The sequence below is a fragment of the Microtus pennsylvanicus genome, chromosome 1, assembly GCF_037038515.1.
Source record: "Microtus pennsylvanicus isolate mMicPen1 chromosome 1, mMicPen1.hap1, whole genome shotgun sequence".
NCBI classification, from domain to species: Eukaryota; Metazoa; Chordata; class Mammalia; order Rodentia; family Cricetidae; genus Microtus; species Microtus pennsylvanicus.
Window position 1 is genome coordinate 83196337 of NC_134579.1, and position 17590 is coordinate 83213926.

At 45.6% G+C, this 17590-nt stretch overlaps 1 protein-coding gene and 1 pseudogene across 1 annotated transcript in view; one reads left to right on the top strand and one right to left on the bottom strand.

The window, feature by feature from the left end:
• Positions 1 to 17590, bottom strand: part of LOC142847571 (replication factor C subunit 3-like) — a 204159-nt pseudogene that overhangs the window by 98701 nt on the left and 87868 nt on the right.
• Positions 1 to 17590, top strand: part of LOC142840108 (replication factor C subunit 3-like) — a 35649-nt gene that overhangs the window by 435 nt on the left and 17624 nt on the right. Inside the window, exon 2 of the mRNA XM_075956579.1 lies at positions 13078 to 13214. Coding sequence (XP_075812694.1) covers positions 13078 to 13214 — 137 coding nt within the window. The remainder of the gene's footprint in view (positions 1 to 13077; positions 13215 to 17590) is intronic.

A 17590-nucleotide genomic window follows, 5' to 3' on the forward strand; every position in this document is an offset into this window, starting at 1 on the left:
CGGGGGACTAGCGCACCTTCCAGTTGCGACAGTGGATTTTTTATAGGGTAGGAAAGCAAAAGCACAGGAACAGAAGCGAGATGCATAGTTACAGGGTTCTGATTGGGCAATTCAAATAAGGCTCTGGTTCAAACTGAGTACAATTTCGCAGTTTCCAAGAAATTAGATATACATGCTGCCCTGGCCTATCTAGGGTGCAATTCTTCTTTTGGACCCCAAGTCCCCTGCTGGCAGTCCAGATGGTTGACCAGAGATATCTTGCCTTGCTCAGCGCCCCTGCCCCTAAGCTGACCAAAGCCCTTATCTCTAAATTAAACTCCCCTGTCTTAGCTCAAACTTTAAGCCCTATAAAATAGCGTTATTGCTGCGGTTAAATTAATGCTGTTAAGTAAGGGTCTTACATTCCCCCATTTCCTTTTGTAAATTTGAATAAAATCATTTATTCAACTAGCGAACACTCTTGACATGTTCTGGATCATATTGTCTAAGCTGATGATACTGCTGAGTGAGAACCAAGGCTTGTATGACCGAGAGTCTGTCCTTCATGAATTGGACCAAACGATTTAGGATACAAGGTCCGAAAAGTAGGATTAAGAGTATAATGATTAGGGGACCCATGATGGAGGAGACCAGAGTAGTAAACCAAGGAGACTTGTTGAACCAGCCTTCAAACCATCCCTGTTCTGACTCAAATAGCTGCTGTCTCTGCTTAAGTCTTTCTCTCAGTTTTGCCATATTGTCTCTGACTAAGCCAGTATGGTCTGCATAAAAGCAACATTCCTCTTTTAGGGCAGCGCATAGGCCTCCCTCTTGTAGAAACAGTATATCAAGCCCCCTACGGTTTTGCAGCACAACTTCTGATAAGGAGGTCAGGGACTTTTCAAGAGCACTGACTGATTCCTCTAGGGCCTTGATGTCTGTATGTATTGCGGCTTGAAGTTGTTTGAATTGGCTGGTGGCTATAAGGGCAGAAGTCCCAGTTCCTACCCCTGCTGCTATGCCTCCCACAGTTAGCCCCCCCAGTAGCAGTGCTAAAGTCAGGGACACTGGTTCTCGTTTAAAACGAGGTCTTCCTTCAAAATGACTATAAACATAGTCAGGATCATGATATGTAACTTTAGGCCATAATTCAACTAAAACACAATAATCAGAGGTCAGGTTTAGTACAGTTGTTGATAGACAAGAAGTGAGCCCAGTGCTACAAGCCCAGTAGGTACCGCTTGGTGCGGTTAAGTAATAACCAGGTGGAACGGGCTGAAGAGTATTGCATAAAGTTTGATGAGAGCTTGGGACTGTTCCCATGCAGAGTCCTTTTCCTGATACCTCCGACAGGGTTAGTTTGTGTTGGGGAAGACCAGTACACTGTGTGGGTGGTGAGGTGTATACAGCATAGGTACCTGCCACCGCTATCCCTTCATAATAGGGGGGTCTGGAAATTAAGCATAACCAACATTCTCGGGTCTTATTGGGGTCAGTGGCATTGAGAATTAAATATGCTCCCTGTATCAGATTGAGCAGTCTGTCCCCAGTCCCGAGGTGCTGGGAAGACTGCTGGTACTGTGGAGACTGCTGTTCGGTTTCCCTAGTCGTGGGGGGCAGGCTATCAGTATCAGGAGTGCTGGTATAAGCTGACTGTTTTTCCGTCGGGGTAAGGCTGGGGGAAATGTTGGCACTGAGCGGGAAGGAGGATTCTGATTGGGTAAGACTGGATTTGGTCCAATAGATAGCTGAGGGCCAGCGCTCATTACCTGTCTAGTTAGGGAGAACATGGTGACCAGGTCATGCCCCTGTCGTCGATAGAGGCGTAATCCCCAGGACTTGGGTCCGTCCCAGGATGCCTTTCTCCCTCGTGTGGTAAAGTCGAGGACCAAGGGGTTACATCTGCCTCCCGGGGTGGCCCCCTGGACATTAGTAGTGGAGGTGGAGTCGTAACAGGGGCCACATGCTTTTCCTCCACATGTCCATGGCCCCCCACCTAGGTAACCCGGAGTGGTTCCTTGTCTAAGGGTGATCAGGTCCCAAGTTGAGGATGGTTTCCAGTAAGCATCCCCCGTTGTTTCACAACCCCAATGAGCGCAGTATCCCTCTGCTGGCCCCCCACAATTTCTGTTAGTATCCTGTCCAGGGCATACGTAGAAATCTTTGCTTCTCGTCCCATGTTGCCCCCCTGGATGGTGACAGCCGTATCCGGGGAACGGCTCCTGGTCTGAGGGGTTCCATGATTCTCCCACTAAATCACAAAGATCAAAGTATAGGGTTGGAAACGCGTCTGCTGTTGTTCCTAGCAAGGAAGTGGTGTTGGCGACCCTTCCTGTCATAAGGTTAGTGATCCTCCAGGTTATGTTAAAAACCCGGTGTGGACTATCCCCTCGGGCCATCATCCCCAGTCCCAACAGGGTCCATAAAACAGTTAATGAGGTCCCCGGGTAAGTCTTATCTTTAGAGGGTTTTGAGAGCGCTGGACCCTCCATGGTGGTTCTGCTGTATCCTCTTCCGCACGAGCTGCTTTCACGTGGGAGGCGTGGACCCAGGCCACGATGCCGTCAACTTTCATTGCCGTTGGAGTGGTTAGCAGCACGGTGTAGGGCCCTTTCCAGGGGGGTTCCAAATTCTTAGTCTGATGTCTGCGGACCCACACTGTATCGCCAATCTGGTAGCTGTGAGGTACCGCTGGTCTGTCCAATTGTTCCTTATAGGCTGCAGCAAGTGGCTTCCAGACCTCTCTCTGCACGATCTGGAGTGCCTGCAAATGAGCTTCCAGAGAGGGGCTATTAGCAAAGTCTGAAATGTTGGAGTCAAAGAAATTAATGAAGGGCGGGGGCGCCCCATATAGTATTTCAAAGGGTGTGAGCCCGTGGGGTCCTGGTGTATTGCGGGCTCTATAGAGGGCTAGAGGAAGGAGGAGTACCCAATCTCTAGTGCCAGTTGCAAGCGTTAATTTGGTCAGAGTTTCCTTAATAGTTTTATTCATTCTTTCTACCTGTCCTGAACTTTGGGGTCTGTATGTACAATGTAATTTCCAATCAATCCCCAATAGTTTGGCCACCAACTGACTTACCTGGGAGAAAAAGGCGGGCCCATTGTCAGTGCCCAGCACTTGGGGCATGCCATACCTGGGGAAGATTTCTTCCAACAGCTTCTTGGTCACAATTTTTGCTGTTTCGTGCTTGGTTGGGAAGGCTTCCACCCATCCAGAAAAAGTGTCAACAAATACCAACAGATATCTGTATCCATATGATCCTGGTTTGATTTCAGTAAAGTCAATCTCCCAGTGTGTTCCAGGACGATGTCCTCGTACCCGCACTCCCTGTCCCAGCCGGGTTTTTCCTGTATTAACTTGGGCGCAGGCTTGGCATTTGTTTACAACTTCCTGCAATATGCTGTCTCTGCCCAGCAAGTAAAAGTGGCTCTCTTGCCGATCCAATAAGGTTTTCATCTTGCGGGGACTGAGGTGGGTCAGCTTATGCAAGTAACTAAGCATCTCATGGGTATATGCCATGGGCATCACAGTCTTTCCTTGCCAAGCCCATTTGCCTGTGTCTGGGTTATAGGAGGCCCCCAGACGGGTTAAAAGTTCCAGGTCTCTTTTATCATATTTGGGGGGGTCCCGTGCCTTTTCTGTCCCTTCTTGTATGGGGAAGGCCGTTGTGGTGGTCTCTTGGGCCACTTGCCTAGCTGTTTCATCTGCCAAGCGATTTCCCCGGGCTTCTGGGTTATTCCCTTTCTGGTGACCTGGGCAGTGCATAATGCTTAATTTTTGAGGCAAGAATAGGGCCTTGAGTAGGGCTAGAATCTCAAGCTTGTTTATGATTTCCTTGCCCTCAGAAGTTAGCAACCCTCGCCTTCGGTAGATTTTCCCATGGATTTGGGCGGTAGCAAAAGCGTACCGACTGTCAGTGTAGACGTTAAGCTTCTTACCTTCTGCCATCCTAAGAGCCTGTGTGAGGGCGATGTGTTCGGCTCGTTGGGCGGAAGTCCCTGCTGGAAGGGCTTTAGCCCAGATTACCTCGGTCTCGGTGGTTACCGCTGTCCCAGCCTTTCGTTCTCCATCCTTTAGGAAACTGCTCCCGTCCGTATACCAGGTGAAGTCGGCGTCTTTAAGGGGGCGGTCCAGCAGGTCCGGTCTGGTTCCATGCATTTCCGCAAGGATCTCGAGGCAATCGTGCTCTGCCTCCCCCTCTGGCAGAGGGAGCAAGGTTGCAGGGTTTAAGGCTACCACAGGTCCGAAATGGACTCGGTCAGTGTCCAGAAGCATGGCCTGGTAATGGGTCATGCGAGCATTGGAGAGCCAACGGTCAGGGGGTTGCCTGACTAGAGCCTCCACCGCATGAGGGGCCAAAATAGTCAGTGGCTGTCCCAGAGTCAGTTTGCCCGCATCCTTGGTCAGGATTGCTATTGCAGCTACCATTCTGAGGCAAGGGGGCCATCCGGAGGCCACCGGATCTAGCTTCTTCGATAGGTATGCCACAGCGCGTCGTCAGGGTCCTAGGTTCTGCATTAGGACCCCCTTGGCGTAACCCTGCTTCTCATCGATAAACAGTTCAAATGGCTTGGTCAGGTCTGGGAGCCCCAACGCAGGGGCTGTCAGCAGGGCCTGTTTTATTTTCTGATATGCCTCCTGTTGGTCCTTGCCCCAATCAAATAAAGTTCCTGGTTTAGTAAGAGGGTACAAGGGGGCTGTTATCTCTGCAAACCCCGAGATCCAGAGGCGACAGAATCCTGTCGTCCCTAGAAATTCCCTCAGTTGTCGAGGAGTCTGAGGCACGGGTATTTTCATGACTGTCTCTTTTCTGGCCTCTGTCAGCCATCTCTGTCCTTCCTTGATCAGGTACCCCAGGTAAGTGACCTGCTTCTGACAAATCTGAGCCTTTTTCGCTGAAGCCCTGTAGCCAAGGTCCCCCAGAGCCTGCAACAAGGCCTTGGTTCCCTCCCTGCATTCCTGTTCTGAAGTGGCCGCCAGCAGGAGGTCGTCTACATACTGAAGCAGTATCAGTGTTGGATGCTGGGTCCTAAAGTCAGCCAGGTCTCTATGTAATGCTTCATCGAACAGGGTGGGGCTATTTTTGTACCCTTGTGGGAGCCTAGTCCAAGTTAACTGCCCCGATATCCCCAAGTCAGGGTCTTTCCATTCGAAGGCAAATATAGGCTGACTTTTAGGGTGAAGTCTCAGGCAGAAGAATGCATCTTTTAAATCCAATACCGTATACCAGTTGTAGGTCGGGGGGAGTCCGCTCAACAAATTGTAGGGGTTAGGCACCGTGGGGTGTATGTCCTCTGCCCGCTTGTTGACTTCCCTCAAATCTTGGACTGGCCGGTAATCCCCCGTTCCAGGCTTTTTGACCGGCAATAAAGGAGTATTCCAGGGGGACTGGCAAGGTATCAGTATTCCCTGGTCCAAGAGTCTCCGTATGTGAGGTTTAATTCCTTCTCTGGCTTCATGCGACATGGGGTATTGTTTGATTGAGATGGGGGTGGCTGTAGCCTTTAAAGATATAACTAAGGGGGCCTGTTGTTTGGCCAGTCCTATGCCCCCAGTCTCTGCCCATGCCTGAGGGAATTCTGTCAGCCAAGAGGTCCCTGTTAAGGGGTCTGATACGGTGGGTGATTCGTGGAGCCGATATTCATCTTCCAAATTTAGGGTAAGCACGTGCAAGGGCTGCCCTTGGGGCCCAGTGATCTGCACCCCCGAGTTTTCAAAGTGTATCTGGGCTTTTAATTTTGTGAGCAAGTCTCTTCCTAATAGCGGGTATGGGCAGTCAGGTACATGAAGAAAAGCGTGAGTCACCTTACCAGTGGCCAGATGAACTTTGCGATCAGTTGTCCATCGGTATCTCTTCCCGTCGGTAGCTCCTTGGACCCAAGCAGACTTGTCGCTCAGGGGTCCGGGGTTCTGGGTCAGTACAGAATGCTGAGCCCCGGTGTCCACCAGGAAGGTGACTGGCTGCCCCCCGACATTAAGGGTTATCCTGGGCTCAGGGGGGGCTCCTGACCCCAACCTCCCTAGTCATCCAAGGTTAAAAGGGAGGTTTGGGGTCTCGGATTTCGAGGTCCCCTGGGTCTCTTGGGGCAGTCTCGAATCCAATGACCTGTCTCCTTGCAGTAGGCACATTGATCCTTGTTCACTGGGGGGCCCCTTCTGTCTCCCCTCTGTCTATCCTGTCTCTGTCCTGAAACTACAGTGGCCAAAAGTTTGCTAAACTCTTTATTTCTCTTTCGGTCTCTAATATTTTCCCTCTCCTCAGCCTCCTTCCTCAGCCTTTCGTCTCTCTCCTCCGCTTCCTTCCTCAGCCTTTCATCTCTCTCTTGTGGTGTTTTTCTCTTGTTAAAAATTCTCTCTGCCTCCTTCAGTAGATCCTGGAGTGAACTTTCCTTCAGGATATCTAATCGCTCCAATTTCCTCTTAATGTCTGGAGCTGACTTCCAAATAAAGGACATGGAAAAATTTGTTTCTATCCCTGGATCCTCCTGATCATAAGGAGTATAAATGCGGTATGCTTCCTTAAGTCGTTCTAGAAAGGCAGAAGGAGTTTCCTCGGAACCCTGAATAACCTGCTTTACCTGAGCCAAATTGGTTGGCCGCCTTGCGGCTCCGTGGAGACCAGCTACGAGCAACTGGCGATAGAGAATTAGGTGGTTCCTACCTTTGTCCGTAGTGAAATCCCAATCCGGAAGCTCTAGGGGAAATGCTGCATCAATCGCATTAGGGAGCAGAGTGGGGCGGCCGTTTGCTCCCCTAACGTTTTTCCGCGCTTTTAGGAGGACTCTTTGCTTTTCCTCCGTCGTTAGAAGCGCTTGCAGGAGTTGCTGGCAATCATCCCAGGTAGGCTGGTGGGTGACTAGAATGGATTCAATCAAAGAGGTCAACAAGGAGGGATCCTTAGAAAAGGGGGGGTTATTATTTTTCCAGTTGTACAGATCTGAAGCTGAAAACGGCCAATACTGTGTCTGGCCGTTAGCGCCTGCTCTAAGTGGAAAAGCCTGGGAAGTGCTTGAATCAGCAGGGTGCTGTTCCCTCCTTCCTCTTAGTCTGGCCGCCATTGGGGAGGGCTCCGGCAGTTTTCCAGCTTCTCCATCCCCCGTGGAGTCTGCCGATTCCGCCTCGCCAGGGTCCTGGGGTGACGGTCCCTGATATGGAGGTGGCTCCTCCGTGAGCAGGTCCATCAGGAGGTCGTCTCCTGGAGGCAAGACCCGTGGGGCTGGCTTTGTCTCAGACTCTGGTGGTTTCTTTTTCTGTGAGGATTTTGTTAGTACAGGGTAGAGGGAGGTGCAGGAGGGAGGTCCGGTCGGGGTGGGGAGGATAGGTGGAGGCAGGGTAGGTGTAGAAGCGAAAATGGGGCTTTTAGGAGAAACAAATGGCTTGACCCAGGAGGGGGGGTCATAAGCTAGGGCTTCCCAAGTGACAATGTAGGCGGTCTGATCAGGATGCCCGTGAGGGCCTGGATCCTTCACTTTGGCTTTAACCTGTAAGATAACGTTAAGGTCAAAAGTCCCATCTCGCGGCCATCCAACGTTGAAGGCGGGCCATTCCGATGTACAGAATGTAACCCATCGCTTCTTGCGGACGTCCATGGACTGATTTTTCGCGGTGGCTTGGACATCCCGCCAGTGCTGCAAAGTCAAACTCAAAGGGGTGGTAATGGACTGTCCCATGGTTTCAAACACAGTTATAGACAGGACGAAACTAACGAACAAGAGACCGACAGCGAGACTGCACAATCGCACAGCGCGGCTTCTATGGAAAGCCCGAAGCAATTGCTCAGACGGAGACAGCCAGAGTCCGGATCTCTCGTCTCCCAGAAGAATCACATACCCTTCAGGCAGCGGGGGTGCCCCGAACAGCCCTATTTTGGTAGGATTCACAGAATACGGACGGGCCACAAATTTGGCCCCAGACACTTCTGGGACGTCTCCCAGAGTTGCAGCCGGGAGTACAAGCTCTTCAGCTACTCCGCGAATCTGCCAGATACTGATTCTAGCTAGCTAACTAGTACAGATACAGATACGGTCACATGCGCATACACAGAAACATAAAAGCATAGATATTCACAGAGAACGATCGCTGGCCAGCTTACCTCCCGATGGTGGGTCATTGATCCCTGGGCAGGGGTCTCCACTTCACGGCCAACGCACCAAAATGAAAGACCCCCAAGGTGGGCTGCTTTCAGTCTGGGGAGACCCTCCCCAAGAATCAGCGAGGCCACACGTGCGGATGCAATCAGCAAGAGGGTTTATTCGGGTACACAGGTACCTGGGGCGTAGTCGCTCGGGGGACTAGCGCACCTTCCAGTTGTGACAGTGGATTTTTTATAGGGTAAGGAAGCAAAAGCGCGGGAACAGAAGCGAGATGCATAGTTACAGGGTTCTGATTGGGCAATTCAAATAAGGCTCTGGTTCAAACTGAGTACAATTTCGCGGTTTCCAAGAAATTAGATATACATGCTGCCCTAGCCTATCTAGGGTGCAATTCTTCTTTTGGACCCCAAGTCCCCTGCTGGCAGTCCAGATGGTTGACCAGAGATATCTTGCCTTGCTCATCGCCCCTGCCCCTAAGCTGACCAAAGCCCTTATCTCTAAATTAAACTCCCCTGTCTTAGCTCAAACTTTAAGCCTTGTAAAATAGCGTTATTGCTGCTGTTAAATTAATGCTGTTAAGTAGGGGTCTTACAGGCTCTCCTGCTGCAGGTAGCTAGATGGCGGGCTGATGCAGGGGACAGTGCCCTGCACCCTGTTCGTAGTTACTAGCCTCTTCGGAATCACAGCTAAGTCCTTTCTGAAAACGAGGACTTATTTTACCTAGTGCCTCTATCCTCCATATGAGAGTTTTTGGAAGAATCGAGAGGGAAGTGGAAGATATGTTTTAGTTGTCTTTTTTGTTGTTGTTCTTATAATGCGTGCAATAATATAAAAATCGAGCATTATACTTCATGTGTATGCACACCGGTTTTTATAGTAGCTTCAACGTTAAGTTTCCTAGCCATAGGATGGGCACATTTTATTGATTCCTGTGGCTACTTGTTTATATTCTTAGGACAGGGGTTAGTATACTATTCCTACGCCTTAATGAATTTACTTTTAAAGTCTACATCTTCTCATCGGATCAAGCCCACATGCCCATAGTGCCCTTTAGTTTGATGTCATTCTCTTATTGCTGTTTGATAACACATTCTTTCCCATAGCATCCCTTATGTGCAGTCTTCCTGTATCCCCCACATGAACTTGCAAGGGAATCAGTGTACCCCTTTCTTAGCAAGAAAATCATTTTGGGAACCCAGGCAAGACAAGCATCTGTGTCAGTTACAGAGATCAGTTCCACATTCCCATCAGCCCTCATTTTTGAAAGTGCCCTTCAGAGAGCTTGCTGAGGGAGTCCCTGCCTTTTTAGCATTTAGTGTTGTGATTGCATGTTCTGGGTTGCTCGTGCAAGTTAGATTAAATTAGTGCCTAGAGAAAGCTTTAGAAAAAAAAGAAGCAGATGCGCCCAGGAGGAGTAGAAGACTGGAAATAATCAAACTGAGGGCGGAAATCAACAAAATAGAAACGCAGAAAACAGTCCAAAGAATCAATGAAACAAAAAGTTGGTTCTTGGAGAAAATCAACAAGATCGACAAACCCCTATCCAAACTAATTAAACGACAGAGAGAGAACACGCAAATGAATAAGACCAGAAATGAAAAGGGGGACATAACCACAGACACAGAGGAAATTCAGAGACCCATTAGATCTTACTACAAAAGCCTGTATGCCACAAAACTGGAAAATGCAAAAGAAATGGACATTTTTTTAGATAAGTACCACATACCAAAGCTAAACCAAGACCAGGTGAACGATCTAAATAGACCTGTTAGTCGCGAAGAGCTAGAAACCGTTATCAAAAATCTACCTTCCAAAAAAAGCCCAGGACCAGATGGTTTCAATGCAGAATTCTACCAGAACTTCCAAGAAGAGCTAATACCTATACTCCTTAATGTATTTCACAATATAGAAACAGAAGAGTCATTGCCAAATTCCTTTTATGAAGCTACAGTTACCCTGATACCAAAACCACACAAAGACCCAACCAAGAAAGAAAATTACAGGCCGATCTCACTCATGAATATCGATGCAAAAATTCTCAATAAAATACTGGCAAACCGAATCCAAGAACACATTAGAAAAATTATCCATTATGATCAAGTAGGCTTCATCCCAGAGATGCAGGGCTGGTTCAACATACGCAAATCTATCAATGTAATCCACCATATAAATAAACTGAAAGAAAAAAACCATATGATCATTTCATTAGATGCTGAAAAAGCATTTGACAAAATTCAACACCCCTTTATGATAAAAGTCTTGGAGAGATTAGGGATACAAGGGCCATACCTAAATACAATAAAAGCTATTTACAGCAAGCCGTCAGCTAACATTAAATTAAACGGAGAAAAACTCAAAGCCATCCCACTAAAATCAGGAACACGACAAGGCTGTCCACTCTCTCCATACCTCTTCAATATAGTGCTCGAAGTTCTAGCAATGGCAATAAGACAACATAAAGGGATCAAGGGGATTCGTATCGGAAAAGAAGAAGTTAAGCTCTCGTTATTTGCAGATGATATGATAGTATACATAAGCGACCCCAAAAACTCTACCAAAGAACTCCTACAGCTGATAAACACCTTTAGTAATGTGGCAGGATACAAGATCAACTCCAAAAAATCAGTGGCCTTCCTATACACTAAGGATAAGGAAACAGAGAGGGAAATTAGAGAAGCATCACCTTTCACGATAGCCACAAATAGCATAAAATATCTTGGGGTAACTCTGACCAAGGATGTGAAAGATCTATTTGACAAGAACTTTAAGTCTTTGAAGAAAGAAATTGAAGAGGACACCAGAAAATGGAAAGATCTTCCTTGCTCCTGGATTGGGAGGATCAACATAGTAAAAATGGCAATTCTACCAAAAGCAATCTATAGACTCAATGCAATCCCCATCAAAATCCCATCAAAATTCTTCACAGATCTGGAGAGGACAATAATCAACTTTATATGGAAAAACAAAAAACCCAGGATAGCCAAAACAATCTTATACAACAAAGGAGCGTCTGGAGGCATTACCATCCCTGACTTCAAACTCTACTACAGAGCTACAGTATTGAAAACAGCTTGGTATTGGCATAAAAACAGAGAAGTCGACCATGGAATCGAATAGAAGACCCTGACATTAACCCACAAACCTATGAACACTTGATTTTCGATAAAGGAGCTAAAAGTATACAATGGAAAAAAGAGAGCATCTTCAACAAATTGTGCTGGCAAAACTGGATGTCAACCTGTAGAAGAATGAAAATAGATCCATATCTATCACCATGCACAAAACTCAAGTCCAAATGGATTAAAAACCTCAATATCAGTTTGAACACAGTGAACCTGATAGAAGAGAAAGTGGGAAGTACTCTACAACACATGGGCACAGGAGACCACTTCTTACGTATAACCCCAGCAGCACAGACATTAAGGACCTCATTGAATAAATGGGACCTCCTGAGATTATGAAGCTTCTGTAAAGCAAAGGACACTGTCACTAAGACACAAAGGCAACCCACCAACTGGGAGAAGATCTTCACCAACCCCGCAACTGACAAAGATCTGATCTCCAAAATATATAAAGAACTCAAGAAACTAGACCATAAAAGCCTAATCAACCCAATTATAAAATGGGGCATTGAGCTGAACAGAGAATTCTCAACAGAAGAACTTCAAATGGCCAAAAGACACTTAAGGTCATGCTCAACTTCCTTAGCGATCAGGGAAATGCAAATCACGACAACTTTAAGATACCATCTTACATCTGTCAGAATGGCTAAAATCAAAAATACCAATGATAGCCTTTGTTGGAGAGGTTGTGGAGAAAGGGGTACACTCATCCATTGCTGGTGGGAATGCAAACTTGTGCAACCACTTTGGAAGGCAGTATGGCGGTTTCTCAGGAAATTCGGGATCAACTTACCCCTGGACCCAGCAATACCACTCTTGGGAATATACCCAAGAGAGGCCTTATCATACAACAAAAGTATATGCTCTACAATGTTCATAGCAGCATTGTTTGTGATAGCCAGAACCTGGAAACAACCTAGATGCCCTTCAATGGAAGAATGGATGAAGAAAGTATGGAATTTATACATATTAGAGTACTACTCAGCAATAAAAAACAAGGACTTCATGAATTTTGCATACAAATGGATGGAAATAGAAAACACTATCCTGAGTGAGGTAAGCCAGACCCAAAAAGAGGAACATGGGATGTACTCACTCATATTTGGTTTCTAGCCATAAACCAAGGACATTGAGCTTATAATTAGTGATCCTAGAGAAGCTAAATAAGGAGAACCCAAAGAAAAACATATAGGCATCCTCCTGAATATTAACCTTCAGCAAGCGATGAAAGGAGATAGAGACAGAGACCCAAATTGGAGCACAGGACTGAAATCTCAAGGTCCAAATCAGGAGCAGAAGGAGAGAGAGCACGAGCATGGAACTCAGGACCGCGAGGGGTGCACCCACACACTGAGACAATGGGGATGTTCTATTGGGAACTCACCAATGCCAGCTGGCCTGGGTCTGGAAAAGCCTGGGATAAAACCGGACTCTGAACATAGCGGACAATGAGGACTACTGAGAACTCAAGAATAATGGCAATGGGTTTCTGATCCTACTGCACGCACTGGCTTTGTGGGAGCCTAGGCAGTTTGGATGCTCAACTTACTAGACCTGGATGGAGGTGGGGGTCCTTGGACTTCCCACAGGCCAGGGAACCCTGATTGCTTTTCGGGCTTGGGGGAGACTTAATTGGGGGAGGGAAAGGAGAGGCGGTGGCGGGGAAGAGACAGAAATCTTTAATAAATAAATAAATTTAAAAAAAATAAAAATAAAAAAAAATAAAATAAAAAAAAATAAAAAAAAGGAAAGCAAACATGACAGTTTGATAAATTTTCTATTGGAGTCTGGTAGTAAACAAAATACCTTAGTGCTTTAGAAGTAGTTTAACCTGGAGCACCTGGGTTCGACGAAGTAAAATGCCTTGTTCTTTCTTCCCTAGGTGCAGTGTGGTGACTTTCCTCACCCCCTAGTATATGGGCCATCAGGTGCTGGAAAAAATACAACAATTATGTGTATCCTACGAGAACTTTATGGTGTCGTGGTGAAAAAATTGAGATTTGAGCTCAACCTATCACAGTAAGCATCTCTTGTCAGGGCTCGGCAGATGTTTCTGGCAAGGATTTTTTTTTCTTTTTTTTAAATACTTTTTTATTTTATCGAGCTATACAGTTTTCTCTGCTCCTCTCCAAGCTTCTTCCTTCCCCTTCATCCCTCTCCTATGGTCCCCATGCTTCCAATTTATTCAGGAGATCTTGTCTTTTTCTACTTCCCACGTAGATTAGAATCATCTGTGTCTCTCTTAGGGTCCACATTGTTGTCTAGATTCTCTAGGATTGTGAATTGTAATCTGGGTTTCCTTGCTGTTTATCTAAAAGTCATTTATGAGTGAGTACGTATATTTGTCTTTCTGGGCCAGGGTTACCTCAATCAATATGATATTTTCTAGATCGATCCATTTGCCTGCAAATTTCAAGATGTCATTATGTTTTTCTGCTGGTAGTACTCCATTGTGTCAATGTACCACATTTTCCTCATCCATTCTTCAGTCAAGGGGCATTTAGGTTATTCCCAGGTTCTGGCTATGACAAACAATGCTGCTATGAACATAGTTTAGCATATGTCCTTTTGGCATGATTGAGCATCCTTTGGATATATACCCAAATGTGGTATTACTGGGTCTTGAGAAAGGTTGTTTCCTAATTTTCTGAGAAATTGCCACACTGACATCCAAAGGGGCTGTACCAGCTTGCATTCCCACCAGCAATGCAGGAGTGTTCTTTTTTCTCCACAACCTCTCCAGCATAAGTTGTCATCAGTGTTTTTGATCTTGGCCATTCTTACAGGTATAAGATGGAATCTCAGAGTTGTTTTGATTTGCATTTCTCTGATGACTAAGGATGTCGACCATTTTCTTAAGTATCCTTCAGCCATTTTAGATTCTTCTGTTGAGAGTTCTCAGTTTAGGTCTATACTCCATTTTTTTTTACTAGATTATTTGTTCTTTTGATGACCCATTTCTTGCGCTTTTTGTTTATTTTGGAGCTTAGACCTCTATCTGATGTGGGGTTAGTGAAGATCTTTTCCCATTCTGTAGGCTGTCGTTTTGTCTTGTTGACCATGTGCTTTGCTTTACAGAAGCTTTTCAGTTTCAGGAGGTCCCATTTAATTAATTGTTTCTCTCAGTGTTTGTGCTCCTGGGTTTATATTTAAGAAGTGGTATCCTGTGCCAATGCATTCGAGTGTACTACCTATTTTCTCTCATATGAGGTTCAGTGTGGCTGGCTTTATGTTGAGATCTTTGATACATTTGGACTTGAGTTTTGTGCAGGTTTTGTGATGATAGATATGGGTCTATTTTCATTCTTATATAAGTTGATATCCAGTTTTGCCAGCGCCATTTCTTAAGTATGCTTTCTTTTTTCCATTTGATATTTTTTGCTTCTTAGTCAAAAATCAGGTGTTTGTAGGTGTGTGAATTAATATCCATGTCTTCGATTCGGGTTTATTGGTCTGCCTGTCTATTTTTATGGCAACACCAGGTTGTTTTTAGTACTGTAGCTTTGTAGTAGAGTTTGAAGTCAGGGATTGTGATGCCTCCAGAAGTTCTTTTATTGTACAGCATTGTTTTGGATCTCCTGGGTTTTTTGCTTTTCCGTATGAAGTTGAGTACTGTTCTTTCGAGGTCTGTGAACAATTTTGCTGGGATTTTGATGGGCATTGTATTGAATCTGTAGATTGCTTTTGGTAAGATTACTATTTTTACTATGTTAATTCTACCTACCCAAGAACAGGGAAGATCTTTCCACTTTATGGTGTCTTCTGCAAGTTCTTTATTCAAAAATTTAAAGTTTTTATCTAACAAGTCTTCCTTAGAGTTATCCCGAGATATTTTATGCTATATGTGGCTATTGTGAATGGTGATGTTTGATTCTCTGATTTCTTTCTCGACCCATTTATCTGTATAAAGGAGGGCTATTGATTTTTTTGAGTTAATCTTGTATCCTGCTACATTACTGAAATGTTTATGAGTTGTAGAAGTTCATTGGTAGAATTTTTGGGGTCACTTATGTAAGCTATCATATTATCAGCAAATAGTGAGAGTTTGAGTTCTTTTCCAGTTTGTATCGCCTTGATCTCCTTTTTTTTTTTGGTCTTATTACTCTAGCTAGAACCTCAAGAACTATGTTGGATAGATATGGAGAGACTGGAAAACCTTGTCTTTCCCTGATTTCAGTGGGATTGTTGGGAGTTTCTCTCCATTTAGTTTGATGATGGCTGTTTGCTTGCTGTATATTGCCTTTTATGTTTAGGTATGTCCTTTGTATTTTTTTGAAAGCTATTTCAGCATCAAATGAGATGACCATGTGTTTTTTATTTTTCAGTTTGTTTATGTAGTGAATTCCGTTGACAGATTTTTGTATGTTGAACCATCCCTGCATATCTGGGATGAAGCTGATTTGAATATGGTGGATGATGGTTCTGATGTGTTCTTGGATTCGATTTGCCAGTATTTTATTGAGTATTTTTGCATCAATGTTCATGAGTGAGTTTGGTCTGTAATTCTCTTTCTTAGTATTGTCTTTCTGTGGTTTGCATATCAGGGTAATTGTAGCCTCATAAAAAGAACTTTGCAATGTTCCTTCTATTTCTATGGTGTGGAGTTATTTGTGGCATATTGGTAATATTTCTTTGAAAATCTTGTAGAATTCTGAGCTGAAACCATCTGGTCCTGGACCTTTTTTGGTTAGGAGACTTTTGATGACCGTTTTTAAATTTCTTTAGCAGTTATAGGTCTGTTTAATTTGCTTATCTGGTCTTGGTTTAATTTTGGTAAGTGATTATTTATCCAGTAAGTTGTCCACTTCCTTTAAGTTTTCTAATTTTGTGGAATACAGGTTTTTTAAATATGACCTAATGATTCTCTGGATTTCCTCCATGTCTGTTGTTATGTCCCTCCTTTCATTTCTGATTTTGATAATTTGGATATTTTCTCTCTGGCTTGTGGTTAGTTTGGGTAAAAGTTTGTCTGTTTTGTTTATTTTTCTCGAAGAACCAACTCTTTTTTTTTTACTTTTTTTTATTGAAAAAAAAATTTCCACCTCCTCCCAGCCTCCCATTTCCCTCCCCCTCCTCCCAGCCTTCTCCCCCTGCCCCCACTCCTCTCCCCCTCCCTCTCCAGTCCAAAGAGCAGTCAGGGTTCCCTGCCCTGTGGAAAGTCCAAGGTCCTCCCCACTCCGTCCATGTCTAGGAAGGTGAACATCCAAACTGGCTAGGCTCCCACAAAGCCTTGTGCCATTGTCCTTGGCTTCGCATCCACCCTCATTGTTCGTCACGTTCAGAGAGTCCGGTTTTATCCCATGCTTTTTCAGTCACAGTCCAGCTGGCCTTGGTGAGCTCCCAATAGATCAGCCCCACTGTCTCCTTGGGTGGGTGCGCCCCTTGTAGTCCTGACTTCTTTGCTCGTGTTCTGATGTGGGAGTGTCATATCAATCTGTTGATTTCTTTGGCTAAGCAATAAAGAAACTGCTAGGCCCATTTGATAGGCCCACCCTTAGGTGGGTGGAGTAAACAGAACAGAACGCTGGGAGGAAGAGGAAGTGAGGTCAGACTCCGCAGCTCTGTTCTCCAGAGCAGACGCCTTCAGAGAGACGCCATGCTACCTGCTCCAGGGAAGACGCACGCTATGAAGCTCCGACCCAGGATGGACTTAGGCTAGAATCTTCCTGGTAAGCGCACCTAGGGGCGCTACACAGATGATTAGAAATGGGCTAAATTAATATGTGAGAATTAGCCTAGAAGAGGCTAGATAGAGATGGGTCAAGCAGTCTTTAAAAGAATACAGTGTCCGTGTAATTATTTCGGGGCATAAGCTAGCCGGGCAGGCGGCTGGGGTTTTGGGGACATAGCCTCGCCGCCGCCCCATATTACTACAAATGACGCCCAGACGTGTGGCTAACTGAGTCCACAGAAAGCCTGAGAAAGCTTGGAAAAGAATAGAGTAAAGCGTGTTTCTTGTGGCAATTTCTCGGGTCTACTCTGCTTGCTAGAGGCAAGCAAGCGCCTCATCTAAGAGAGGCTTCCTGACTCAGCTTTAGCTGCAAAAGCCTGCAGCTCATTAAGAGGTCCTGCCACGAAACACTTAAACGGTGTTGACGAAAAGCTGAATGCATGCTTTTCGGTTTTCAGCCGTAGCAGGAAAAAAGCTGCGCTGTTTAAAAATGCCAGCTTTCTGGGCCATCCTGCCAGGGCAAACTCTGACTGTTTGAGGCAGGAGGGCCGGCTACCGAGAGAGGACTTGAGTGTTGTCTGTTGTAGCTCTCTGGCTAGCAGGTACCTTGAAATGCCAGTTGTGGCTATAAACATGGCTGCAGCCTGTATATCCGCCATGAGGCTGGAAAGCTAAGGAATGGACTGGATCTAGCTGGCAAAGCCACGCCTTTAGTCCTACTGAG